The following is a 27,918-nucleotide window of genomic DNA, read 5'->3' on the forward strand; positions in this document are numbered from 1 at the left end:
ATGAGCTGTTCATGTATGTTGGATATTAACCCCTTTTTGGTCATATCATTTGCAAATAGTTTCTCCCATTCAGTAGGTTGTCTTTTGTTGATGGTTTCCTTTGCTGTGCAAAACCTTTTAAGTTTCATTAGGTCCCATTTGTTTCTTTTTGCTTTTATTTCCTTTACTTTAAGGATAGTGATTCAGATTCTTTGTGTATCTGTCAATTGGAATATTATAGATTTTATTAATTTGAGTTGTTTTTTTTTTTTACACACACACACTAAAAGAACCTTTTTAACTTTTGTAATTTGACTTTTTTTTTTACACTTCCCACTTTGGTATTATTAGATATCCCTAATCCTTCCTTTTCCTACCTCTTGTTTCATATTAAATTATTACATATACTACATCTGTGTATGGTCTTTATCCTATTCCATTGACCTGCTGTTACCACACTGCTTTAAATAATGTAGCTTTATATTACTATCAGGACAATACATTTTAATATCTGGTAACAGTAGATCCTCATCATTCCTCCTTTCTTAAAAATTTATTTGCCAAATTTTCAGCCTTTATTATTAATGTCAATCAATGCTGTTCCTTTAACAAAACCATAAGTGGTTTATATGTTATCACCCTATTGTTTTCTCATCTAAGTAGTAATATCTTTTCACTAGAGATCATAATTAGATAAAAGTTTTATTATAACTGCTAACGATGTAATGCATCACTGTGATGCTAATATAGCAATATTCCCAAAAGGTATTAAAGATTATTACTATGTAATATTTATAGAAAGAAAAAATAACTTTAAATGGTCTAAAACTCAGCATCAAAACCAAGAAGTTAACTCAGAGTGGCCTAAGTGCCAGAATTCTGTGTACCTCTGGCTACAAAATGTCACCACTCTGACAAAAAAGAAGCTATAAAGGTAACTAGCAATGACTTTGAATACACTTCTGCTAAAATCCCACCATTAAAACCTTTTTATTGAAGTTAACTTAAGGAAATTATTTTTAATTTTTAAATAACTTGATATGGCAAATAAAAAATCCTGAAAAACAAAAATAAGATAAATGTATTTCAAAAATGAACATTCAGTCATTCCTATTGTTGCTTGAGCCAAAGATCCCTATAGTCAATCTAAATAATTAAATTTTTTTCTCAAAAATCAGTTTTTTTGCTTTTAAGATACTGGCAATTATTGAAAACTTCACAAAATATAGTAACATAATTTATAAATAAAATATGTCAACACAATATATTAATAATTTCTTACAGAAAATATTTATTTAAGCTGCCTCCTAAAATTTAGAAATTCCTGGAAACATACAACTTCTGAAGATGTAGTAGCGTTTACAGTCCTTCTTCAGTCTCGATATAAACAGCTCTCAGTTCTAATTTCAACTGGTTTGTCTTCAGTACCTGATATTTGACGGCAAAGAATGGGATCTTTTAAGAGTTCTTGTGTAGCTTTGATCTGTATGAAAGTGCTGAACTGAACAAATGCAGTTCACAGAATTAAAAATCTGAACGCTTGAATGGACACAGTCACACAAAATGGGGAATTCTGAAGTTTTCTGCCAGCGATTTCTTAATGGAGAATTGTCTTTCATAGGACTTTTTTCTTTATTCTCTTTTGACATGTTATCTTTGTCTTCCAAAGCCCGAGCAAGCATGTAACTAACTTTTCTTTGATGAGCCAAAGCTGCTTCTTTATCATTCAGCTGCATGCATAGAAATTTAAAATGGACCAATTAGTAAATCACAGAATACAGAGCTGTAGTCATAAGTATTTCATGAAAATATTCAATCTTCATTCTGTCAAGTCAGTCAGAGTGAATAAATGAATTAAGTGTCCACTGATTCCTTAGCATCATGCTACATGTTACTGAGGATATTTTTTTTTTAAGAAAGAATAGAAAACAGCATTTTCTGTTGAAAATTGTTTAAGACAACTGAAGAGAAAGGAGAAAAAAGTATATATATACATGGTGTGTGTGTATGTATGTATATATAATATCAACATGTACTTATCTCTGTGAAAGAATGTTGAAGTTATTTATATATAAAGTTGTTTTTATATATTTATATGCAAATAAATAACTTCAATACTCTTCTGTAGATAAGTATATTCATATAACCTGGGTTTCTTAGTTTAGTCATCTGTGAAATTGAGGATAACAGGGCTGATTTCAAGGTTGTAATGATTAAAGGACATGCATGAGGAAGTTCCTTGAACACTTTAAAAATTCCTGAATAAACAAAGTCTTGTGACGAACTGTATATATTAATGCAGATGACAGAGATGCCTGTACTTAATTATAGGAAGCCTCCTCTTTTCAGAGGTGGAGGTTTAAACTTGCACAAGGAATGCAATGGATGGGAGACATGGGTAGTGTGTGTGGGGTGTTTAAGTAGATTGAGACCGTAATTCTCGAAAATGGTGCCTAAATTGGGAAAAGCATAAAAGTCACATACTTGACTGTGATAGAGTTGAATTTAATAGGAAGCAAAAGAATTACCTTCTCTACAACCTCTAACAAAAAGTAAAGGTACTAACCAAATCTGTTAGCATCTGAAAGACTTCCTGAGAATCATCCTGATCATCAGTGCTCTTAGAAGGGAGCATATTCAGCAGTTTCTGCCCTAAGGTCTTCTTACTTTGTGATGGTAACCCTAAAGTGGAACATGAAAATCCAGCTGAGACATAACAAGACACTCACTGATGTACTTCCAGGAAAACAGGTAAGTGTGAACCAAGGCTGATTCATTCCTAAATCAGTCAGGACCTTGTCCTCTTCAGGAGACCTCTAGCACGACTGAGTCAGGCAGCACAGTGCAGTGGGAAGAGCAGACTTTAGAGCCAGGACGGCAGACACAGGTGCGAGGGCCGCAGTGAGAAACAGCAACGCCCGTCCTGCCACTGTCTCATCGCACAGCCGCTCCTCAGCTCCCCACAGTGGCTGCCCCGTGGGAGAGAATGCAGCCCGTGCTACCAGATCATCTCAGTCTTCCAGAGGAGCCAGCAATCCAGATTTGTATGTGAAATCTCCCAATTTAAATGTCAGCCACTTACCCACATTATTTGAGAAACCGCTTCACTTCCCAAAAAACAAGTCTGCAGACAGGTAGCCTCTGAACCATGCAGGCTCTGCCTTAGAGACAGCAAGACCTGGACTTGAATCCCCATTTAGCCACTTCCTAACTGTCTGACGTTGGACAAGTTCTCTGAGCTTCATTTCTTCCCCTCCAGAATGAGAATAATAGTACCTATGCTCTATTGTTGGGTTGCTGTGCTATTAAATAATAGAGCATGGGCTGGAGGAGGGAACAGGCAGTTAGTATAGAAGGGGTATGGAGTTTCTGTTTGGGAAGACGAAAAGAGCTACTAAACTTGTGTATACTTGTAAAGACTTCAGAGATGAATCAATTATTTTCAATTTTGCTTCCAGTCTCAGTACCTTAATGGAAGGCAAAGATTGGGAGCTATGCCTCTCAAATCATGTTTTCCATTCAAAAGTTCCTGAATTTTGTAAATAGCTAAGAAAGGTAGGAATTCGGGAATATAAAATAAGTACAAGTGCTGAAATGAATATGAATCTACCTCTTCTTTTCTTCTGTCTCCTGGCTCTTCTCCCTACCTTCCATCAAAACAATTAAGATCAGATTTTTAAAAGGATTTGACTTCAGTTAACAACACAGAACACCAGGGCTGCCCTCAAAGAGTATTCCTTTAAAAATTTTGCAATCCAGCTCCTATTAAGGGCCCCACTGAGAGAAGAGGTGTCTGAGGAAGATCACCTACACATCTATTCATGGTAGAACTAGATACCCGTCATGTTGTCCACTGAGTCCTAAAATGCTAAATACATTGGACTAAGTTTGCTGATTCCCCTGGCAAATCACTTACCTCAAGTTCAACATTAAGGTTATATCTTCAGCTTTTATCAAGGAATTATTATAGAAAACAGCCATGTAAATAGTGATTTTGTATTTCTTATAAATGACTGTTGAGGACTTAGCTATTAAATTTGCTCAGTGGCCCCTGTCTCATGTCAGAAAACTCTTTTAGAAGTTAATTTCAGGACAATGTGGAATTCCTCTTTAAGGATGAGAGTTCAGGAAAATTATTTCCCCCCCTTTGCCCTGACTTCCATCCAGCTGACTCTGAATACATAGCTTTTATAATCTGCTTTTACCCACTTTCACAGTTCTTGTTTACTACTTCTATTTTTTATTATCTCTGTAAGCAATTTACCATGAGATGGGTAAAGTTTAGTTAATGAAGCTAAAATTCCCAACACTTGACCCATATACTAATACTAATATGCAATGTTGAAAGGAAATATTTCAAACAAAATAGGTATCTACTGTTAAGTTTCAATTTTGATACTGTAAGATTCTTACTGGTCCTGAACTCATCTGAAAATGAGAGATATTGGAATTAGGATTATGGATTTTGACAAAGATTTAGAAATGGGGTCATGTCAGAATTTTAATACGAAAACATTTACACTTAATAAACTTCACTGTAATCTTTCTTGACTGAGAAATGGTTTCAAATTGGAATTTTAAATTGAAGCAATTTGAATTCTGAATAATACCGATAATTGAAAATTGAGATTGACCATTTAAACTAGATCTCTAAAAATAACACCTTTATATTGGACAGTCTGCCTATTCCAACTGTAATTTTATTCTCTTATGCCATTTCTATACATTTTGTTTAATACCACAATGACTCAAGAATGGCCATGAATTTTTGATAGGTTTGTGAACCAAAACCTTAACTTGTTTCACTTTTTATAGGAATACTTTATTAATTTGTCTAACTTAAGATTTCTCCTCTACCACTCAGTGTCTTACCCAGAATCACATTTCAGTAAAGTTTAACTAGATATATTTAATGTTGGGTTTCACTGCCATTTTCCATATTAATTTCCCTTTGGCAGCTTCACTTTAATCATCTAGTGCTCTTACAAATTTTTTCCACTAAACATGATCTTGTTTAAATGAAATAGAGTACTAAAAAGAGATTGTCCTGTCATTTTATGGTCTTATCTGCACAGGTTAACACCCCAGTGACCCCCTTTTTCCCACAGTTGCTAAATTTTTAGATATATCACAACTCTGTGAAATTTCAATTATATTCTCCATGTTAACTGTGCTTATTCAACTATAGTTATAAACAAAAACAACTGAAATTACACCCAGTTACTGCCATTATAATTCATATTTACCATCTTCTTTAAGGTGCTTCCAATTTATCCATTTTGTTGGTTTCTTACACATTTTATCCATTTGTGTAAATCTTAGTGCCTGGTCATTTTTCCTCATTAATTGTTGCTCAAATGCAATTCTGAATGCATCTGCCATTATGTAGGCTTCTTCTTTACTCTTCTGCAAAAGTCCCAACTGGTTTTGAAAGAAAGTTTGAGAGGTATCAGAGACAAAACCAGAACAACTGTTGCCTGGATGCTGAATCAGATTAGCAAATGCAGTCTCTGTGCCAGCATGAGTCTCCTGCCTGCCTTTGAGCTCTTTCATCTGCTTAAACTAATTGGCACTTGTCATTCTCTTCTGCAGTAGCTGCCCACTCTGAACTAGATTACCAGAAGTTCCCCTTGTGTACCTGTCAATTCCGTTAATCCAACTCTTAGACTTCATTACCCTAGACAGGCCCTGCGTGTGTCCTGGCCAATGAGGAAGAAGGGAGGATGCCAAAGGCTGCATCTCAGTTCTGCCTTGGGCCACTCCAGACAATACCAGTGGAAACAGTTATGAATAGCATCTTTCACATACATCCCATGGCTGACTCTGATCTTTGTAATCGTATGCTTTTCATAATATATTGCTTAATGTTTAGCTATTTGCTTTCCTATATACTCTGAAGACTTTAAATTCCATACTTTCAATAAACATGAAATATTTTAAAAATTATGGTCTACACTCTATTTATTATTAAAGCTTAATTACAATGGCAGCTGTCATTTGATTAAATGCCAGACATGTCCCTGTGCTAAACATTGTATGTCTACTGTCTTTTATTTCTCACAGCAACCTTCCAAACATTATTACAGTTTAACGTATGTATCCAAAAGCCACAGAGCTGGAAAATGATGGAGCTATGATTCAAAGTTAGGTCTGGCTGGTACAAAGGTACCTTGCAACTTTTCTAATAACCTTCATGTTTATCTCTCCGTTAATCAGTGTTGCAGAGCCTAGTGATTTTAGGCATGTGTGCCTTTTCCTCTAATATCTAGTAATTTCAGGGCCATACATAGACAAAAGAAATACGAACTCAGAAAATACTGAGTAAAACATATGCAAACAACTTGTTGGAACTATGTAAACAAAATACAGTTTATAAGTTAATGTTATCATAAAATTAAGGGTAAGTTCCATACCCAATGAATACTAGAATGAAGCTGATTATTGCAGATACTTCACTTATTCAACTGTTAGTCGAGAAACAAAACCCAAGCTTTTACTGTTTTGATAGTACAGTACCTCCTGTTTGAGCTGAAGAAGCATTTTCCGAGTGGATGCTGCCATTTTGGCACAGGCACAGGGGCTCCCTCTGGGACCATGACAAACACAGGCTCCCAGGACTGCAAGCTTTAAATCCAAAAGCATTATCCCATTACTAAGTGTCATACTGCTTAGCCACACACAGAGGGGCACACACACATATCCATGCATATTTTATTCAAGCATCTGATTCAAAGAAATGAAAACAAAAATAGTAGGAAGATGAGACTATGATTTCAGGACCCAAGTGGAAATAAACTACAAATTTTGAGAGAATGTTACTACTTGGAACAAAAACATAAATTCTACCTTCTTTTCACTCTCAAAAACCTTTAACCTAGCACTGGTTTCCCTCAGTCCTGAGTCCTTGGCAGGAACTTGACCTAGCAAAGTAAGTATTAACATCTACAATATGGATTTCCTGTGACTGGGCTTGGCCTGCTGCCCAGCATTCATTACCATCAGGTCCTGCTGGGAAAAGATGCATGCTCAGAAATGATGAGTGCATTTTAATGTCAGTGAGGAAAACAATCATCCCTCCAAGCCTAAAAAACTGCTCTGTGATCATGTAATGTGTTCTTAAATATTTCTTGGCTCATCCACTGTTCTGGAATTGCATAGGGGCCTGATCACTCAAAACCTGTCTATTGATCACAATGAAGAAAAGAGTCCATATGGGTCACTTCTGGTTGACCACTGCAGCTAGAATAAAATTAAGAACTGTTGTACTTTTTAAAAAAAACCCACTTGGCAACTAGCCACAGATTGCTTTCCCAACATATCCCGGCAACTACCAATTTAATGGGGGCAGTCTATGTAACATATTGTGCCATATCTTTTAAAGTTTCATGTGGAGCTTACTATGGAATTATTGTCTAAACTTCCTGTTGCTATAAAATTTCACAGGAATGGATTAGCTGAAAATTGAATCCTAATTTAGAACTGTTTAGAGAGGAAGATTCCACTCTCTCTTTTAGTGTAAAGGCTATTACAGAAAATTCTTCCTCACACATATTCACCTTATAGTTGACTGGAGCGTACAAATGGTGGCTGTGTGGTAGATTGGTATCTTCCCTTCTCAACTTCTGGCTCCTGATAACTGTCCCTGCAAAAGCTGCTGCCAAAAGTAACTTTCGACCTGAGTAGGGCCAATGTGAAAATGCAAGGTTTCTGCAAGGAGCTCTGAATCCTAATTGTACTTCCTTTCCTTAGTGCTCCTTCATCAGCTGGCTCAGGGCCCTTGTTCCTGCCTAGGCCCTGGCCCACTCAGGATTATAAGAAAGCCTTCTTTTCCAGAATTTTCTCTCAGTTCAGTTTATTTTCCTGTTTTGTTATTACACTAGTTTTCCACCCAGGCAGTAGAGCATGATGATCAAAATTACAGACTCTAAACTCTACCTGGATGTACTTCCCAGCTCTACCACTTAGTAGCTTTGTGACTTTGGGCAAATTACTTAACCCTTTTGTGCCTCTTACCTCATTTGCAAAATGAGGATTTAATAGTACTCAGCTTATCTGGTAGTTGTGAGAATTAAATGTGTTCATCTACTTAAAGCACTTAGAATCTGGTGCTTACTAAGGACTATGTATTTGCTATTATTATTAATAGTTTCTTTATTTGAAGTTCTATAATGTGAATGGCTATCCCCTCTCACTCCACTGTTATACCTGCTCATTTCTCATGAGTCCCCAGGACACTTTTTATCTTACCAGCCAAACTTCCACACTGTAAGACATTGCACACCTCAACAAGCAATTAGTAATCCATCAGCAGCAGACCTTTCTTCTGAACCTGGCTCAACCCCAGATTGACCTTGTCACTTCAGGAAAGTAATTGAAACTATCTGAGCCAGGGTTTCCTCCTCTGTAAAATGGGGATGGTACCTGCTTTGCAGTCTTCACAAGATTACTACGATGATCAGATTAAAAACTGTGGGAAAGTACTCTGAGGCTGTAAGCCCCTATTCAGGAGAGACATTGGTAACAATAGTTTCTGCTAAAACTGTGGAAAAATGAAATACAAAGGGCAAGAAGTGGCTAGCACATCCCCTCATGTCCAAGAATGTCATCCCTGAAAGGTATGGTACCAGCAAGGCTGGAGAATGGACCTGGGCCTCTCTCAAATTGCTAAGTATGGTGCTGTCCTAAAAATGGAGCTGATGGCGATGGCAGAAAGAAAACGAAAGAGGAAAACTTACCCCCTGCTAAATTTTTGTACCTGCTTACCTACCTCAAGACCTGAAACCTCTGTAAAGCCACTTTTACCCCGACACGTGTTTTCCTGAGCCATCTTCTGCTGTTTGATATCAAGCATGGCAAGGGCCTCCAAATACTGCTGATTCAAAACTAGGAGGGACCATATGAAGAAGTGTTCGGTTATGAAGTCTAACCCCACCTAGTTACACCAACATCATATACTCATCTTCTAAGCAAGGCATGTACAATAACTACCCCCATCTGTCAGACAGAACAGTGGGTATCAAATGAGATAATATACACATAACACTAGATAAAATGTTACTATTTTTAATGTGGAAGTTTCAACTATGGAACCAAAGTCTGGTCTTCATTTGCTCAAAGAAAATTTGTAGAATTTTCAAAAAGAGAACAAACAAGGGCTAATTTTTCACCCTTTATGGACAGTGAGGCCCAGGTGATGAGATTTCATATATTTTATTAAGGTCAACTGTATCAGCTCTCCAAACTCTAGCAGACTTTTCTATTAAGAGTTTTCACAAAAGGCTCTCAACGCAAACATTTAGAACCAGAGGGTTCCCTGCTATTTCCTGGAGAGCAGAAATCAGTAACTTTTATTCTCCTGTTGCAGGGTGGAATGAGCAAGGGTAGTGGTTATCAGCAGCTCCTGTCCTGGAGCTAACATAACTCGGGAGAAATCTCTACGTCAAATCACTGGTGTGGAGAAGCACCATCTATGTGTGTGGTTCTCACCCAGAGGCTTTGCCACAGTTCACTTACTACACTATGTAAAGTGCTTCTCTCAGGCCCATGACCTGATTTAGCACTTATTTTATCCCTTCCAAGCCTCCACATTAAAACAGTTTCTGCGAAGAAGGGACAATCAACATCGTCTCTTAAAATTTTCCGAAGAGTTGGTACCACTTTAATTTTCTTAAAACACTTTAATAGGCTTTCACTAACTTTTGTCGTACAGTGCCTTATTATACAAAAGATATATTGTGTGTGTGTTTCTATACACATAATATATGTAAGAAACTTCAAATTCTTAAGGAGTCCAAAAATGTTTTGAAAAATTAAAAATATTTGTATTAGGGATATTCGCAGAAGACACTTTTATAAGAAAAATAATGCTGCTTTGTATAGTTATATATGTATATTTAATACTATATTTAATGTACAGTTAATACAATTTTATACTTTTCCTATAGTGTTCCATTAAAACATACATTTACTCAGGCTCCTCAAACATCAGGTGCTCTACCATTTTGTTTTACACTGAGTATAAAAACTGAAGGATAGATGGGGAACTGGGGGGATTGCTTAATGGGTGTGAGGCTTTATTTTGGAGTGATGAAGCATTTTAGAACTAGATGTTTGTACAACATTGTAAGTGTTACGAATTTTTCACTTTTAAATGGTTAATTTTATGTGAATTTCACCTCAATTTTTTTAAAATTAAAAAACTGCACTGATGCATATCTTTTCTCTTTCATCCTTAATTATAGATTACTTCAAAATGTTACCACTTTGTCTATTGATATGTGTGTTCTGGACATAGGACATACTATATAAAACTGATCTTTTAACATAATATTTTTGAAGAATTATCAAAGTACCACTCTTTACTTACTTGCATTTTCAGACTTGAGCATTTTAATTTCTTCTGTTTTCAGTTTCAGAGTTTCTTTGAGGACTGCATTTTCACAGTTTAGCCTGGAAAAAAGTACTCTCCAAATAACTAATACAGTAACACTTTGTAATCGAATTAGAATATTTTTATTCCGTAATTAGAACAGGAAAACCCAAATATAATTTTTTCTATTTCAGAACAGTCTAGGATTATACATGTAACAAAATGAAAACAATTTAAAGGAGTGTGGTAAGGTTTTGAACCTACTGTTAACCCTTCTGTACGCTTAGCTGTGAAAGAATCAGGACCAGAAATATCTCTAAGGCATCTATTTTGAACACTCATTCTCTTTACTAAAGTTTCAGTCAACTTTTAATAACCATTTGACCACCAACTAAATGCTTAGGCTACCTTCCAAAATTTGCATAAAAAGATACATAGGAGGTACAAACTTCCAGTTATTAAATAAGTCCTGGAGATGTTATGTACAAAATGGAGAATATAGTTAACAATACTATACCATATATTTTTAAATTGCTAGGAAAGTAGATCTTAAAAGTTCTCACCATAAGAAAAAAAGTTGTAACGATGTATGGCAGTGAATGTTACCCAGACTTACTGTGATGATCATTTTGCAATATATACAAATACCAAGTCATTACATTGAACACCTGAAACTAATACAATGGTACATGTCAATGATACCTCAATTTAAAAAAAGGTACATAGGGAGCTTTATCTGCTGAATAAAACTTATAATTACTTACAAGAGTTCCTAAATCGCCCAGCATTAGAGGCTTATTCAAAAAAATCTCGAAATTAAAAACAGTAGCTGGAGGGGAGGGAAATAGCTCAGGGCCAGAGCGCATGCTTAGCGTGCATGAGGTCCTGGGTTCAATCTCTGGTACCTCCATTAAAAAAAAAAATTATTTTTAATAATAAAAAAAATAAAAATAGTAGCCTGATCATCTGGTTTAATTTATAACTTTAAATAAAATATCCATCAAGACATTTTGTGATATTTGTGGGGAATGTTATATTCTGTGCTCAGGATTGGCTACAATTCATTAAAACAGTGGTCATAAAGTTAGTTTCTTAATTAAAAAAATTTAAAAATAATACTCTTGGGTTTTTTTTATTTAAGTGAAAGCAAGTTTATTTAGAGAGATACACTCTTCACAGAGAGTGTGGTCTGTCTCACTCAGAAGGGAAAATGCCTTAGGAGATACATACTCCATAGGCAGAATGTGGGCCATCTCAGAAAGGTGACAGGGAGAGAAGCCAAGAGGTGTGGGGTGTTTAGTTTAAAGTAAAAATAGATACGCACTCCACAAAAGGAGAGAGAGAGACAGAGAGGGTATGGGGGTGTGGGTGTGTGTGTGTGTGTGGGTGTGGGTGTGTGTGTAATGAGTGGGAGGATTATTGCAACTACTTTGGGGAAGGCTCAAGGATTTAATGTCTTGATTTTTATAAGTATATTATGGTTACAAGTGAGAATGCCCCCTTTTAAAAAAATACATACAAACTGAAGTATTTAGAGTAATGGGGCCTTATATATGCAATTTACTCTAAAAGGGTTTAGAAAAATACTACCTCTATATTCATGCATTTTAACTACAAAGAAAGAAAGAAAGAGAGAATGATAAAGTAAATGTGATAAAGAGTTAAAATTTGGAGAATCGGTGAAAAATATATATTATTATTATTTGTACTGTTCTTACAACTTTTCTGTAAGTCTTCAATTATCTCAAATTAAAAATTAAGAAATAATAAATTAAAAAATTACACACTAAAGCCATCTATAATCCCAGGTATCAAATCAATTTCTCAATGAATGACCTTATAAGTCTGCTGTAATTTAAAGTTACTAAATAAATTTGCACTAATAAGAGAGTTGCTCAAAAGATTTTGTTAGAAAAAACAGTGCCAATAATAAAGTAACTTGGGAAACATGGTCTTAAACTGTATTTTAATATACAGTTTATACTATTTTTTTTAAAAAGAAAATTAACAGTAACAGAAAAATAGGAACTGGTAAATGGGTAAGCAATGTGAATTTTACATTTACAGTTAGCTCAAAGAAGAAAAAACCTTAAGCTACATTTGAATTACACACATTTTAAAAGACTTCCAAAGAAAAATTATAAAATAATAATATTCAAACCTGTCATATTTTTGGATCCAAGATTCCTCTATATTTTTAAATCTATTCTGATCAAATTCTATTTCCCACTGCAAGGCATTTATTTCCTATAGAAAGAAAAGAGCACTTCTGTGAAAAAATTACTACAAATAAATCATTTCAGGACACATGAATAGCTGAAATAAATCATTTAATCATTTCATAGAAATAGGTTAAGAGAAAAAAACTAATTATTGCTCAAAAAGAGTGACATTTGTAAACACATATAACACACCTCTTTAGCACTCAAAAAAGCTTTTCTGAAGCTTGCTTATTAGGAGGAAAATTTCAAACTGTTTAGCTTCAAAATTAGCTGGCCTAATAATGAGGTCCTACTGTATAGCACAGGGAACTATATTCAAAAGCTTGTAATAACTTATCATGAAAAAGAGTATGAAAAAGAATACATATATATATATATATATATGTATATAACTGAATCGCTATGCTATATACCAGAAACTAGCACAACATTATAAATCAACTATACTTCAATTAAAAAAAAAAAATTGCTGGCCTGAACCAAGATTTTTCATCACCTTCAACACATGTAGACCCCAAAGTACACTACTAGGAATCTAAGCCCAGGACAGTCCCATCAAGGGAGGGTACAAGAGGCACAGGAATGTGACCATCTAGGGTGAAGATGAGATTGTCAGAAAGAGGCAGGCTTTCGGGCAAGCAGAGGAAGGAAAATAGGAAAAGAAGAAAAATAGGAAGTGTCAACTTGGCGGGCTCTGCCCATGTGTTTTGGATTATAAGCTCCAAAATAGAAGGGACCATATGAAGTTGAAGCACACCCAGCAGAGAGTATGCACAAATGACACATCCTTTGGTACAGTGGTCTCTAAGGAAACTGTATTTGAAAGCTTACTGTATTGAACAAGTCTACACTACAAGTGGCAAATACCTTCTCCAAGGATCTCTTTTGTTCCACAGTTTTTTGAAGCACTGCCTGGGTATGACTTGTGGCTTTGCCAAATATTGCCTAAGAAAAATAAAGATCATTTATCAGTAGAAATTAAATTTCTAATTATTTCTATGTGCACCTTTTTTTTAAAGCTAAAACCATACTACTTATTATTGGAATGTGTACACCATGAAAGTTTAAAAGTAACTTCTTACCATGCTTTGAAGAATTTTCAGTGCTTCCTCTTTACCTTCAAGTTGTCTTTGAGATGCCTCAAGTTCAGTTTTCAAGATTTCTACCTCCTAAGGAGAAAAATAAAACTAGTCTTCCTCTCTGCAAGATATGCAACCCTAAATGATCAATTTGGATAGTTTACATTTAAACTCAACATGCACTTTGACTCGAAGCACTTTGACCTTACAAATGAGGTTGGAAATTCTTCCAGGCTTTATAAGTGGACCAGAAGAGGCCAAAATTGAGACCCTCACTATCAGGTGCCAGTTATGACAGAAAGTCCAAATTTTTGCTTTTACCCATTTAGGCCATATAGCTAATAAATTGGAGAAAAATCTTTGGACCACATAAAACAAGCACATGATCATCCACACAGCTACAGTAGCTAGTATGCGTTGAACTGAATTCCCCAAAAAAGATATGTGCAAGTCCTATCCCCGGTACTGTGAATGTGACCTTATTTGGAAATAGAGTCTTTGCACATATAATCAGTGTCATCCTGGATTAAGGTGGGCCTCAACACAATGACTGGTGGCCTTATAAGACAAGGGAAATTTGAACACAGACACACAGGGCAGAAGGCCCTGTGACATTTCAGAAAGACAGAGACTGGAGTGATGCAGCTGTAAGCCAAGGACTGTCGGCGGCAACCACCAGAAGCTAGGAAGAGGCAAAGAAGGATTCTCCTCTAGACCCTTCAGAGGGAACATGGCCCACCGACACCCTGATGTCAGACCTCTAGCCTCCAAAACTGGGAGAATCAATCTGCTGTCTCTAAGCCACTGGTTTGTGGTACTTTGTCAGGGCAGCCCTAGGAAACTACTAGAATAGCTTTCACCAGAAGAATCACAAATGCTTAGAATCACTAAGTTGGGCTTCCTGTTCCCCAAAGGGTAGGCACCTCACAGAAACTCCTCCTCCCAGCAAGACAGATGGCCTCCTCAGGCCACCTGGGGTACTTTCTGAGCCTCTGACCTTAAGGAGGTTAAATTAAGTCAGGTTATTTCCACACATACAGGGAAGACAGATGGAAAGGAGTGATAACTATTTTCTCCAGGAGGAGATTAGAGAAAGAAGGTCGACTAAAGAAGTGAAGAAAGAGAAAGACAAATATCATATGATATCACTTATATATGGACTCTAAAAAATGATACAAAGTAACTTGTTTACAAAACAAATAGAACACATGGAAAACAAACTTACAGTTAACCAAAGGGGAAGGGTTGGAGGAGGGATAAATTAGGCATTTGGGATTAACAGATATAAATTATTAAATATAAAATAGATAAACAGCAAGAACCTACTATGTAGCACAGGGAACTACCTTCAATATTTTGTAATAACCTTTAATGGAAAAGAATTTGAAAAAGAGTATATACATATATATGCATAACTGAATCATTTTGCTGTACACCTGAAACACTGTAAATCAACTATACTTAAAAAAAAAATCAGAAGGTAGAAAAGAGAACGTTTACAGAAACAGCTTTTTTGAGAGATGAGAAGACTAAGAAACGGAGGAGGCCAGTTGGAAGCTATGAGCTTGACACTGTGGCTCATGAGACTATCTGGAAAGCCAATATCTGCCTTCCAAACCATATTAGTACTACTTACACAAAATATCTATCAGTGGACTTTATTCCCATGAGAATTTGTATATTAACCAGAGCACCTACCTCTAAAGTTTCATGAAGATGTTGCCTTAATTCCACATTTGACAACTCTGAATTAGAATCTATTAGGGAAAAAAATTTTTTTTAATATTTTCTTTAACTGGTTAAACACAGGATATTTGTTTACAAAATATGAAAAACAGGCTTCACTTAAATTGAAAAGAGAAAATAATTGTAACAAACCAAATAATGATAAAAATGGATAGCTTAAGACATTCCACAAATGAAAAGACACAGGAACGAGGAAGGTGAGAGGGGAGGGTATAGTTCAGTGGTAGAGTGCATGCTTAGCATGCACGAGGTCCTGGGTTCAAGCCCCAGTACCTCTGTTAAATGAATAAATAAACCTAATTACCGCCCCCACCCAAAAAAACCCCATGAATGTTGGTGAGTGAAATAAAACAATTTTGGCATTTGGCTTAAGCCTGATCAATATCATGATATGAATATCTAAAAAAATAACCTGAATTTAATTTCTTTCCAAGAAGAATGACTAGAAGCTCCTGTAACTTGAATTATTATCTCCTTAATGTAGTCAATTGAGACATTAAACTGAACTTCCTGGGTGCTTCATTTTCATGGTGTTCTCACTGGCAACAGAAAAACATTAAAGTGGTAAATCACAGCAAGAGGATAAGAGGTAAAAAGAAGCAAAAAAATTTTTCTGAGAATATTTTGAGGGACATTAAAAGTTTCTTGAAACAATTTTTTTCTTTGTTATTCTGAACTTTTATCAACATGATAGTATTCAAGGGAAAACCTAAATTCTGTTTTTACTTTGATGATTCAGGGCTACAAGGAGGGACAGAAGTGACACTGGCTTGACAATGACAAGTTCTGTTCTGTTCATACTTGTGGTAGGCAGAATAATGGCCCCCAAAGATCTCCCTCCACTTCCTAATCCCACAACCTATGAATACATGGCCAGAGGGGCTTTGCAGGTGTGAATAAATGAAGTACTTGGAGATAGGGGATTATTCCGGATTACCCAGGGGGGCCCAATGTTATCACAAGGGTCTTCATAAGTGAAAGAGGGAGACAGGGGAGTCAGTGTCAAGAGTGATTCAGTGTGAGAAAGACTTGACAGCCACTGCTGGCTTTGAAGATGGAGGAAGAGGACCACAGGCCAGGGGACACAGGCTCTAGAAGGTGGAAAAGGCAAGGGAATGGATTTTCCCCTAGAGCCCCCAGAAGGAAGGCAGCCCTGCCGATACCTTGATTGTAGCCCAGTGAAACCTTTTTGGACTTTTGAGACACATAATAACTGTAAAATAAAAATCTATGTTATTTTAAACCATTAAATTTCTGGTAATTTGGAAATTGCCTATTGGCAATAGGAAACTAATACAATATACTTACTTGGGATAAGTCAACTTTGATAAAAAGACAAAAGTCCATAACCTAACAAAATACGCACTCACACCATTGCTGTTACATCTTGTTAACAACGCAGTGGTATTTCCTCATGTAAAGACATCATATCTTGATGTTCAGTTTTCAACATCTTGCTTGTAAAACAGTATCTATCCTCTATGCATGATAAGGAATTGGAAGAAAACTATATAAATAATCCCATCCTAATTTCAAGAATAATTTTGAAGGATGGAGATAGATCCTCGGCTGCAACATGTTTTTTGTAAATCTGAACCCATGTTCCTTAATTATTTTCATGTTGTTCTAATTTGTGTCTGTTCCACTTTGGTGGGGAAGTTTCACAATGCAGATTACAGAAGATTCAATCACATAGGAGCTGCGCCACACGCAGTGCAGGCTGGGACTTGCCCACCAGGTCCCGATCACTTCACTTCGGAGGTGTAACATTTTCTCACAGTATGACTCTGAATTTTTATTCTCTCTTTAGCATAGAGCATAATTTATTTTTAGTTAGGATAAATTAAGATTAATTTTGTTTTGATATTTTGGTGGAATTTTATGACATCCCTAAAGCAACCCGAAGTCAATGTGCTCTGCCTGTACTCTCCTTCCCCAGATAAACACCAGACCTGCAGTGCTCAAATGCCACCTCCTTAGAGAGGCCACCCTTGACCCTTGCCTGCGATGGCAGCACCCGGCCCCTCCAATCACTAGCTTTTCACCTACCACTGCTTGATGTTCTACAGTGATTGATTTGCTGGTTTATTCTGTTTCCTCTACTAGAATGTGAACTCCATGACATTAGGTCCTTTGACTATTTTGTTCACTGATGCTGTTCCCAGAGACCAGAACTGTCCCAGACACCTACTAGGTACCCAGTAAATGTTAAATAAGACAAAAAAAAAAAAAAAAAAAAAAACCCAAATGAAGTACACCACTACTTTAGAAAAAAAGCAAGGAAGGCGATCACTTACTGATATAACTAACATACATGTACTGATGCAGAGTAACTACTATACTCCCCAATTTGCATAATACTTGGAAATAGAAACACTGATTACTTTCGTATCATCACCAGTCCCTAGACGTGAATAAAGATAAATGTCTAAAATCCACGATGGAGACTCACCTTCATGTGTCGGAGGGGTGACACAGGGCAGAAAGGAGGAGGAGGAAGAGGACACCGGGCATTCTTACCAGTGCTACTCTGTCGTCTGCGATGGGAAATTCGGGTCCCTTCCAGGTACGTATCTGGCACGCTCTTATGCTTGGAATACTGAAAAGTGGCTCTGTTTCTTTCTTCCTTGTTTCTTGAAAATGGGGGAGGACTAAAGTTCTTCCCATCTGATCTTTTTCTAGACGTAAATAAATGTGAAACTTGCGCTTCATAAATCCCGCCGGGTCTTCTTCCAAAGCCATACCCTAAATCGCCTTCTGCCGTGTCTTCGTCCTCTGTCTCCCAGGCCGGCCCCTCTGCCTCGCTCGGCGGCCTCGCCACCTTGCTCATCAGCCACGTGCCTTCTTTACCATCAGGATAAACAGGTTATCTGCAGTTAAGAAAAACAGTAGTTAAAAAGCCATCAGTATAATAAAAGTTGGGTTTGCCAGGGAAGAAAAGTCCATTTTTTAAGAAAAAAAAATTTCTGTTGAAGTATAGTTGATTTACAATGTTAGTTTCAGGTGTAGAGCAAAGTGATTCAGTTCTACATATACATACATATTTTTTTTTCTTTTTAGATTCTTTTCCATTATATGTTATAATAAATTGAATACAGTTCTCTGTGCTCTACAGTAGGTGCTTAGAAAAGTCCTTTTCTATACTATGCAGGCATAGCCCACAAATGCCCCTTGTAATCCAATTCAAGGTATTTAACATTCCAGGACTTTTTAGGTAAGAAAAGATCCAATTCCTTATTTCCAAGGAAGCAGGAAAGGCTTTTACTGAATCCAATAATCTACTGATCAGAACACAGCAGGGCAGCCTTTGCCAAGGAAACAGAACATTCTTGACACACAAGCTTGCGAAGGAAAGGGTTCAGTTTTCATATGCTTAAGATCTGTACAAAATTCAGAAAAGCCTCTGAAAAACCGGCTTCCAATGACTAGGACCATCCTGCCTCAGTCCCTCAGGCCCTTGACGGACTTCAGGTGCTCGGGGCTCTGACGCTCTCTCCTACAGCTCCACTTGGTTCATTTTCTATTTCTGTGCACAACACAATTAGGAGACGTTTTGTTGGGACAGTGATAGGTGGGATTGTCCCTGCCGTTGTCCCTCCCTCCCTTTCTCAAATCATGCCACACCTGTGTGCAAAACCCTCCACTGTTTCACAACACAGAGTAGAAGCCAAAACCCTTCCAATGGTGAGGGGCCTCCCTGCTCATCTTGGCCTCATGCCCTCACCCTGGGTCAGAATGAATGAGCCAGACATTCCTGCCCCGATGCCTGGACCGCTCTTCCCCCAGACAGATGCACAGCTGGTCTCTCACCTCCTCTGGGTCTTTCCTTCAGTGTTACCTTCTCAGTGGGGCTTTTCCTGGCACCGCATCTAAAACTACAAACTCCTCCTCCCTATCCCACTTCTCACCTCAATTTTTCTCCTCATCCCTTAGGACCTTCTAACATAGCACAAAAGGGAGAGCCCAGGGAAGCAGGAGGTGGCTCTGGCCTGCCTGTGATGCTTCTCAAAAGGTAGGGCGACCGGGACAGTTCCTCTGCCAGAGCCCAAACCCACCCCCAGGGCCCTGAGTGGACTGCAGGCTCTACAAGGTAGAGATTTTTATCTTTTTGGGTCACACTGCATTCCCAATGCCTAAACAGTATCTGAGACATGATCCATGCTCAATACACACTTTTAAATAAGTTAACGAAGGAAGGTAGGAATCAACAAACTGAAATACTTGCCTCTGGGGCAGAAAAATAAAACAGTCACCTCAATAAGGCTCCCCGTTGGATAACTGGGGCTAACTCCAGGTAAAAATGCCCTGCAGAGACAACCCCATCACTGAGCCCTCCTGTGCAGAGACAGCGGTGGGCACCTACCTGGTGACACTGGTCCACCTGGTGGCTGGAGAGCCCGTGAAATGCTCAGCCTTGTCCCTCAAGTCCAGAGTGCAGTTAAGAGGGACTTTCGCCACCAGTCATTTCAAAATAGCTGCTTTGCTGAAGTGGTTTAGAAATATTTCATCCTTGTCTCAAGACTCACTTTTGAAAAAAAGGAAAATAGAGGGGAGGGTATAGCTCAAGTGGTAGAGTACATGCTTAGCATGCACAAGGTCCTGGGTTCAATCCCCAGTACCTCCTCCAAAAAATAAATAACTAAATCTAATTACCTCCCCCTCAAACACACACACACACACACACACACACACACACACACAAAAGGAAAACAAACACATCTGACATCCTTTCTAAATATTCTGCTGTGTAAGTAGTTGCTTACCAGGACGTTCAAAAATAATTAAATCTCAGCCTTGTATTTTTGCTGAAGTCTCTCTCTTAGTCTCCCACTATTAAAACCACATATAGATGCCAAATAAATCTATCATGTTTGAAGGGTCTGTTGTTTTTAGGGTCAACATTTTCAACATTTAAAAACAAAGGCCCTTAATAGACTTGAAGAGATACATCATAAAAGAAGACACGTAGATGGAAAGAGGCTCGTGTCATTAGTCATGAGGGAACTGCAGATTTAAAGTACAATGCGACTCCCCCACACACCACTGCCAATTCTGGGTGTTACCGAGGATGTGGGCATCCACATCCACTGCTGGCAGGAGTATTAAATGGCACAACCCCTGTGAAAAAGTACAACCCCAAGTGACCCAACAATTGCATTCTTAGTATTTACCCAAGAGAAACGAAGACATATGTTCACACAGAAATGTCTGCATAGATGTTCATAGCATTATTCAAATTAGCCAAAAAACTAAAAACAACCCAAATGTCCATCAACAGGAAAGTGGACAGACTGTGGTACATCCATACAACAGAATATATTCAGTAATAAATAATAAATTTCTGATATATGCAATAATACGGATGAATCTTACATTATGCTAACAGAAGAACCACATACTGTATGAAATCCTGGCAAAACTAATGTACATGACAGACAACAAATCAGTGGTTGCCTGGGGTGGGGAGGTTGACTTCAAAGAGCATGGGGGAATTTTTCCAAGGTGATGAAAAAGCCTTATATCTTGACTGAAATGATGGTTTGTAGTCAAAACTCATCAAACTACATACTTACACTGGTACATTTTATTATATATGTAAATTATACTTCTTAAATAATGTTTAAAAAATTCTTTTAAACACAGAAAAAAATAAGGGACATTTTAACTGGATTAGGGGGAAAGATGAGATGTTAACCAGGTGTGCCCTCCTAGATAAGAAAATTATTAAACTGGATGCCTTAAACTGGCAACAGTTTTAAAAACAAGATATAATAATAGCTGGCATTAGTTGCTTGCTTTCTGTATGCTGGGCAGTATTCTAAGTGCTCTACTTAGATTATTCTATTTAATCTTCACAAACACTTTGCAAGATAATACTACTATTGTTTAAGTATAGACAATTAAACTGAAGCACAGAGAGGTTAAGTAACACAGCTAACAAGAGATACAAGCAGATTCTGAATCCAGGCCCTTGATGTCACATACTCTCAGACTCTCTCAGCCACTGCTTTCTATCTTTCAGAGAATTTCAGTGAGATTAACATCAAAGTAAACCAAGTTTTCATTATTTATGACATCAATTACAACTGAGAGTAAAAGTCTAAAACTGCTAGTTTGGGCAACACTCCACACTATATTGGAGCCATTTTATCCCTCCAATTTTTTTATAAAATCATCTTGGTTCCTTTACAGGTTTATTTCCTAAATAAGTGTGTCTATTTTCATTTGTCAAGGTAGGTAAGAAATTACTTATTGAATCAAAGAATAATCCCAAAGAGGCCGTGTTTTACCTCTAGTAAATGCAGCCTCATGCGTCTGTTAAGGAGGGTGTGGTCAGGGTCAGGAGGCCAGCAGTGAAGACAATGGACTTGGTCAATGCAAAGGAAAACAGCAGTAAGAGGAAAGGGTAAGCAATCACAGGATCAGCTCAGAGTATTTTTCAACAGGCCGCATCTATTCAGGCCTCTGTCTTCCCACTCCTCAGAGCTGATGAAACATAATGAGCTTTCACATGGTCTAAGGCTCTGTTTCTTAAAATGTAACTTCGGGAACTGTTGGCTGTGTACTCTCCTGCTTTTATGTACTAATAGTAACATATATATGTAATGCGGTCAAACTGAACCTGACTTTTGGAACACATTCCTTCTAAGAAAGGGAAAATGTTTGAAGTTACTAGCATTCCATTCAAGCAGTTTTAAACACATTCAGTGCTGACAACCAGTGGGGCAACAGGAAGTGGGACAGAGAAGGCCCTGACTTGGGGGCCTGGGTTCAAATCTCACACCACCACTGGCTGCTCTGTGATCCTGGGCAAGTCACTTAACTTCTCAGAGCTTGTTTTTGAATCTCCAAAACAGGTTTAAGCATAACTACTTTATAGGGGTATTTTGGGTCCCATCAATATGATATATTTGAAGTCAATATTCACTGAATATTAGTTTACTCATTTGTTAAGTAAGGGAATTGGATAAAATTCTTTGGTTCTTCAGAGCTCTAAAATTCTGGTTCTATATCAGCATTTTCTAAAGTGTGCCCCGTGGAACCTGGGCTCTGTGGACTTTTAGGTGTTGCTAGGAATAAAAGGGTCCTTTTGGTTTTATTAAGGCAAATGTCTTCCTATGCCAGTCCAGGCATACATGACTTGCTCAAAATTACACAGGTAGTGGCAGAGCCAGAACTAGAAGCCATCTCTCTGGCTCCTGGCCCCCTTGGGAAAGGCCATGGGATGAACAGACTACAGGCTAAGAGCAGATAATCGACTTTTCCACTAAAGCAACTCTGAAAAGTGATGTGTGTTTTCCTAATTTGCTAAATCCAAGATCTAGCCTCATTCCTCAGGGTCCTCCACCTCTGCAGAAGCCGTGATACCACAGACTTTCCATGTCCAGGCCACAGGGCCATCTTGGCTCCTAACCCAACAGGAATCCCCAGCTACCTCCTATCTGTCCGCTGGGGCTCCCTTTCCTCTTCTTGTCCCCTCTGTATGTTTGGCTTCCACTCCTCAACACTCTTAAATACACATCTCCAGCTGGGTATTCTGCCAGCAGTTCAAATGCAGCTTGTTCAAAAAACAAATTGCTTGCCCTCTCCATCCCCACTCCAGGGTTCTCCTTAGTCCTCTATTTCTGCAAATCCATCCACCATGCTCCAAAACACCCAGAGCCAAAACTTTGGGATTTCGGGGTTGTTTTTTTTTTTTCTTTTCTTTTTGATGTCTTCAGTTCCTGAGTTCTCTAGGTCCACAAAATCTCCCCAAACCATGTTATTCTGTGTATATCAACTTCAGAGCCATGGTTGAATTTCTGTGACCTTTCCTGGGCTAAACCAATGCTTCCCTAAGTGATCTACTGTAAGCCATCCTACACACTGTTGCCTAGTCAATCATCTCCAAGCACAGACAAAATGATGCCCCCCTCTTGGCCCGAAACATTCCACAGCTCCCATGGCATATACAATTAAAGTTAAGTGTCACCTTGTTTTCTATAAGGAAACTCCAGTCTTCACTTCCTGTGCCATCTGTGTCAGTAGCCCCTGGGCATGTGCTGTGCTCCCTCTTTTGTACCTGCTCCCAGGCTCCCTCAGCCTGCTCTCCTAAAAGCCTCTGCTGGAGCCATTCTCCAGGAATGCATTCTCCTCTCAGGCCCCCTCAGTTCATGACAGCCGCTCTCTCCAGTAGCCTGACTCCCCTGGGCCAGAGGTGATTTCTCCTACCTCTGAACCCTTCCAGCTCTGTGTTGCACCTTTCAAATAGTCCTTACTTCCTACCTAACTTGCATTTTTATTGCACTGGGGGCAGGGAACACGTGTGTCTCATTTACTCGTGTATAACAGGTGTTCCAAAGACATCCATTGGATGGAACTGAAAGACAAAACAGATTCCTGCCCATAAAACTTGAACTAGAAGCAGCCACACCCACTAGCCGGACCCTCCTTAGCAAACAAGTTGATCAAACAGACAGCTAATTCCTGTCAGGCTTGGCAAAAAGGAACTAACTTCAGCTCTTTCGGTAAACATTGGTCTGCTGCATATCGCTGTAGGATTCTGTTTAAATTTTTATGTTAAAATAATTTTAGACTTACAGTAATTTGCAAAGATAGTACAGTGAGCTCATGTATACCCTTAATACCTCTAATGTAATATTAAGGTATACTTATCAAAAATAAGAAATTAACACTGATGCATGCACCTAACTGCATAACCAACATACATAACTAAATTACCTCCTTTATCAAGATTTCCCCAGTTTTTCTACTGAAGTCCTTTTTCTGTTCCAAAATCCAATCCAGGACACCACATTGCATTTAGTGGGCTGTCGCTTTACAGTTCAAAATTAATTAAAAAAAAAGTTAACAAAATAATAATTAGTAGCGGAAAGAGGCATAAACAGTCTTTCAATTCTATTCCTTATTTCTGCAATATCAGACGGGGCCATTAAACTAGCGAAGGAAGGAGCCAGTTTGCCAGCTCGTCCACAACCTGCCGAGTTTCTCGAATCTGCGCAGCTCCGCCCCGGGGGTCTGTCCCCCGCACCCTCCCGGGTAGCCGCAGCTGGTGGGGGAAACCGGAACCCCGCCTCCGTCAGCAGGACCCTGCCGCCTCGCGCCGCTCCCCTCCCCCGCTACCTTAGCACGCTCACCGGGCCCCCAGCCTCCGCGCCGAGCGCGCCGCCGCTACTCCAGCGACGTGACCGCGCGGCGCGGCCCCTACCGGAAAGGTGAGCAGAGCAGCCTGGGTTCCGGTTCCGGCCCCGGCCCCGGCCCCGCCCCCGGCTTCTGCGCCGCCGCTCCAGCTCACCCCGTTAGCCTGCCGGGCTGCTGTCTCTGTCCGACTCCGAGGCACTTAGCTGCGCCAGCTGCGCGCAACCGACTTATAAATAATAGCTCGAGACGTAGAAAAACACGAAGAGACCGGGTGTGCGTCAATGAAGGTAAAATTACCTGGTTGAAACATTAGGCGTCTAGGAGTCGCGTAAGAGAAGGATGGAGCTGAGCTGTAGCTCGGCGGTGGCGGTGGACCTTGCAGAGCGGACTCTCAGTGCTGAGAAACGAGGGGGCCTTGTAAGCCAAGCGAATTCCCGGGGCAAAGGCGAGGCCGTGGGAAGGACAAGAGGGTAGGCCCTCTGGGTCTAGAAAGCTGCTACTCCCGCAACCCATTGTTGCGGATTTCATGAGAAGGGCCGTACCTCCCTCTAACCCCAATAAAAACGTGCTGGGTCATTAGCTTTTTCACCTTGGTGCAGTGATTTTGATATCATTCCCTAATTCTCAACATCCTTGAAATAGCTGAAGGAATTTCATAGTGGTCAGAAAAACTTGGCCGGATTCAATGATTACTCTGGTCTAGAAATAAACTAATATCAAAGAAAATTCAATTAACAGTTAAGAAGGAAAAAAGGGAGGGAAGGGTATAGCTAAGTGGTAGAGCGGGTTCAATTCTCAGTACCTCTGTTAAATAAATAAATCCAATTACCTCTCCACATTAAAAAAAAAAAAGGTTTTTTTAATTAAAAAGAAAAAGGAAAAAAGGGAATTTTATTCGAACCAAACAGGATTATGACCTGGAAGACAGGCTCTCAAAAAGCTCTGAGAGCGGTTCTCTTAGAAGTCCAAGGCACAGTCATACACACTTTTGAGGCTAAGGATCAAACATCAAAAACGACATACTGATATTTTACATAAAGTTCACCAACGTTACACAGTCCAGGTATGCACGTACAGAGTGAGCATCGAGTCACCATAACTGTACAGAGTTGGGAAAGAATGCTATTATTTTAAGAAATTACATGACTAGCATCAGAAGAAAGGGAAAAATTTGTCTTTACGGTGGAGCAGGCGTTCCCATCTTTGCGGAGCTCTGGTTAATGTGTCCTGCAGATGCACCCTGCACATTATGGAGGGAGGGAGGAGGCCCAAATGGACAGAGAGAAGTTTGCGATTAACTTTTCTTGTCCTGCCTTAAAATGTTAATTTTACTTCATCATTAATAAACCCTGTTCTCTCAGTAACAAGCTTCTCAATCCTCCGTTCCTCCACATCCAGTTCACATTTCCCATATCCACCCATTTCCCCAAAGGAAATATATATACCTAGATATGTGGAACCCCAGACTTAGAATTGAGGCTCTAATTCCTCCTGATGAGCATAGTAGATGCTCAGAGATTTAGATTATCATAAAAGATCAATATGTTTGTAATTTTAAAGCTAATTTGCCTACTGTCTCCTTTAGTATGGTGAGCATATTCAGTAGCTTTTCAAACCCCAAATAATTTTTCTTCACTTAAAACTTTGACTTAACATTTAAAATAGTGGTCTTTACCCTAAAAATATCCAAGCCTCTCCTCCTAAAAAAATTTAAATAACTCTATAATGCAGAACTTTGGTTGCATGCATATAAAATTTATTATTAAAAAGACATGAGTTGGTTTACAACACTCTTCTGCAATGTTGTTGAACTACTGTATAAAAGTATTTTGCTCAATGTCTTTAAAAACTAGTAACTACCAGTTTGATTACATTTCAAATCTGATAGGCATTTAACACCTAATGTATCCACACACAGCATACAGTTTAAAGTATACAACTCAATGGTTTTTGGTAGTTCAGAGTAATGCAACCATCACCACCACAATTTTAATTTTTTGTTGTGGGGGGATGTAATTAGGTTTACTTATTTTTTTTAGAGGAGGTACTGGATTGAACCCAGGACCTTGTGCATACTAGGCATGTGCTCTACCATTTGAGGTATATCCTCCCACCACCACCACAATTTTAGAACATTTGCATCACCCCCAGAAGAAACCCTCTGTCCGTTAGTAATCATTCCTCATTTCTTCTCTACTGCCCATCCCTAAATAACTGCTACTCTATTGTCTGTCTCTATATTTGCCTGCACTGGAAATTTCTTATAAATGAAATCTTATAATATATGGTGTTTTGTGACTGGCCTTTTTCTTAGCATAATGCTTTCAAGGTTTATGAATGTCGTAGCATGTATCAGTAATTCATTCTTTTTATGGCTGTATAATATTCCATTTTATGGAGGTACCACCCTTATTTAACCATTTATCAGTTGAAGAACATTTGGTTGTTTCCAGTTTTTGGCTGTTTGGAATAACACTGCTGTGAGCATTCATGGACAAGTTTTTGTGTGGATGTCTGTTTTCATCTGTATTCCTAGGAATGCAATTGTTGAGCCATATGTTAACTCTCTGTTTCGCATTTTGAGGAGCTACCAAATGGTTTTCCAAAGAAACTGCACCATTTCATATTAACATTTGCTGTGTATGAGGGGTCCAGTTTCTCTATATCCTTATCAACACTTGTTCTCTGTTTTTTTTTTGATACTAGCCATCCTAGCTAGCAAATTAAATATCTGATAAGGATCTAGTACCCCCAAAATACAAAGAATTCTTACAACTAAATCACAAAAAGACAAATAACCAAATTGAAAAATGGACAACTGATTTGAATAGCCATTTCTTTGAAGAAAATATGTACATGGCCAGTAAACACATGAAAAGATGCTCAGTTCATTAGGGAAATACAAATTAAAACCTCTACGAGACCACTTCACATCCATTAGGATTACCTTCAGAGGCCTTCCCCACCACAGTGATTGGCTTGGAGCCTTGCACATACATAATAGGCAATCTGTATTTATTAAAATGAACCTTCTAAATGTTGTGCTTGCATACTATTTCTTCCAGGAATTTACTCAACAGATAAACCTGCTCATGTGCGAAAGTTACATATGCATTCGGTAGCACAACTTAATGAGGAAGACCCTGCTTAGATGGAATCCTGTCTCTGATACTTCCTAGCTGTGATCTTTTTTTTCAATTGAAGTATAATCAGTTTAAAATGTTGCATCAATTTCTGGTATACAGCATGTTTCAGCCATACATATACATATATATTCCTTTTCATATTCTTTTTCATTATAGGTTACAAGATATTGAATATAGTTCCCTGTGCTATACAGTATAAACTTATTGTTTATTTTATACATAGTAGTTAATATCTG

General features: G+C 38.3%; 3 protein-coding genes across 11 annotated transcripts in view; 2 read left to right on the forward strand and 1 right to left on the reverse strand.

Moving 5' to 3' along the window:
* Window positions 1-5,232, forward strand: part of CDK7 (cyclin dependent kinase 7) — a 33,280-nt gene extending 28,048 nt beyond the window's left edge. Inside the window, exon 12 of the mRNA XM_010949342.3 lies at window positions 2,789-5,232. Coding sequence (XP_010947644.1) covers window positions 2,789-2,799 — 11 coding nt within the window. The 3' untranslated portion in view covers window positions 2,800-5,232. The remainder of the gene's footprint in view (window positions 1-2,788) is intronic.
* CCDC125 (coiled-coil domain containing 125) lies at window positions 1,247-24,640 on the reverse strand. 9 transcript variants are annotated; one of them, XM_074359319.1, is made up of 15 exons: window positions 24,533-24,635; window positions 24,117-24,211; window positions 21,686-21,762; window positions 19,759-19,920; window positions 17,916-18,265; window positions 15,348-15,406; window positions 13,653-13,739; window positions 13,438-13,515; window positions 12,510-12,595; window positions 10,346-10,428; window positions 8,747-8,862; window positions 6,496-6,603; window positions 5,226-5,400; window positions 2,546-2,661; window positions 1,247-1,709 (listed from the first exon to the last, which is right to left on the reverse strand). In XM_074359319.1, the coding sequence occupies exons 5-15, from the start codon at window positions 18,223-18,225 to the stop codon at window positions 1,401-1,403; spliced, it is 1,527 nt and encodes a 508-aa protein (XP_074215420.1). In that variant the 5' UTR covers window positions 18,226-18,265; window positions 19,759-19,920; window positions 21,686-21,762; window positions 24,117-24,211; window positions 24,533-24,635; the 3' UTR covers window positions 1,247-1,400. The 9 variants fall into 9 exon arrangements, with proteins under 9 accessions (XP_074215420.1, XP_074215423.1, XP_074215429.1 ...); XM_074359322.1 differs by having other exon boundaries at window positions 24,519-24,605; XM_074359328.1 differs by lacking the exon at window positions 21,686-21,762.
* On the forward strand, window positions 19,696-27,788 carry LOC141575513 (uncharacterized). Its single transcript, XM_074354868.1, has 3 exons — window positions 19,696-19,827; window positions 24,439-24,823; window positions 27,602-27,788. The coding sequence occupies exons 1-3, from the start codon at window positions 19,696-19,698 to the stop codon at window positions 27,685-27,687; spliced, it is 603 nt and encodes a 200-aa protein (XP_074210969.1). The 3' UTR covers window positions 27,688-27,788.
* Window positions 27,789-27,918: the final 130 nt, after the last annotated feature.

This window comes from Camelus bactrianus, chromosome 3 (assembly GCF_048773025.1).
Source record: "Camelus bactrianus isolate YW-2024 breed Bactrian camel chromosome 3, ASM4877302v1, whole genome shotgun sequence".
Classification (NCBI taxonomy): Eukaryota; Metazoa; Chordata; class Mammalia; order Artiodactyla; family Camelidae; genus Camelus; species Camelus bactrianus.

Coding starts and splice junctions, on each gene's coding strand:
- CCDC125 (XM_074359317.1), bottom strand. CDS start 18,225: ATGAGCAAGGTGGCGAGGCCGCCGAGCGAGGCAGAGGGGCCGGCCTGG. Junction 13,516..13,652: donor TGAAAATTCTTCAAAGCATG/GTAAGAAGTTAC, acceptor TATTTTTCTTAG/GCAATATTTGGCAAAGCCAC. Junction 2,662..5,225: donor GAAGCACCTTAAAGAAGATG/GTAAATATGAAT, acceptor GTTCCACTTTAG/GGTTACCATCACAAAGTAAG.
- LOC141575513 (XM_074354868.1), top strand. CDS start 19,696: ATGCCCTGCAGAGACAACCCCATCACTGAGCCCTCCTGTGCAGAGACA. Junction 19,828..24,438: donor CCTTGTCCCTCAAGTCCAGA/GTGCAGTTAAGA, acceptor CCTCCCGGGTAG/CCGCAGCTGGTGGGGGAAAC. Junction 24,824..27,601: donor CCGGGTGTGCGTCAATGAAG/GTAAAATTACCT, acceptor TATTTCTTCCAG/GAATTTACTCAACAGATAAA.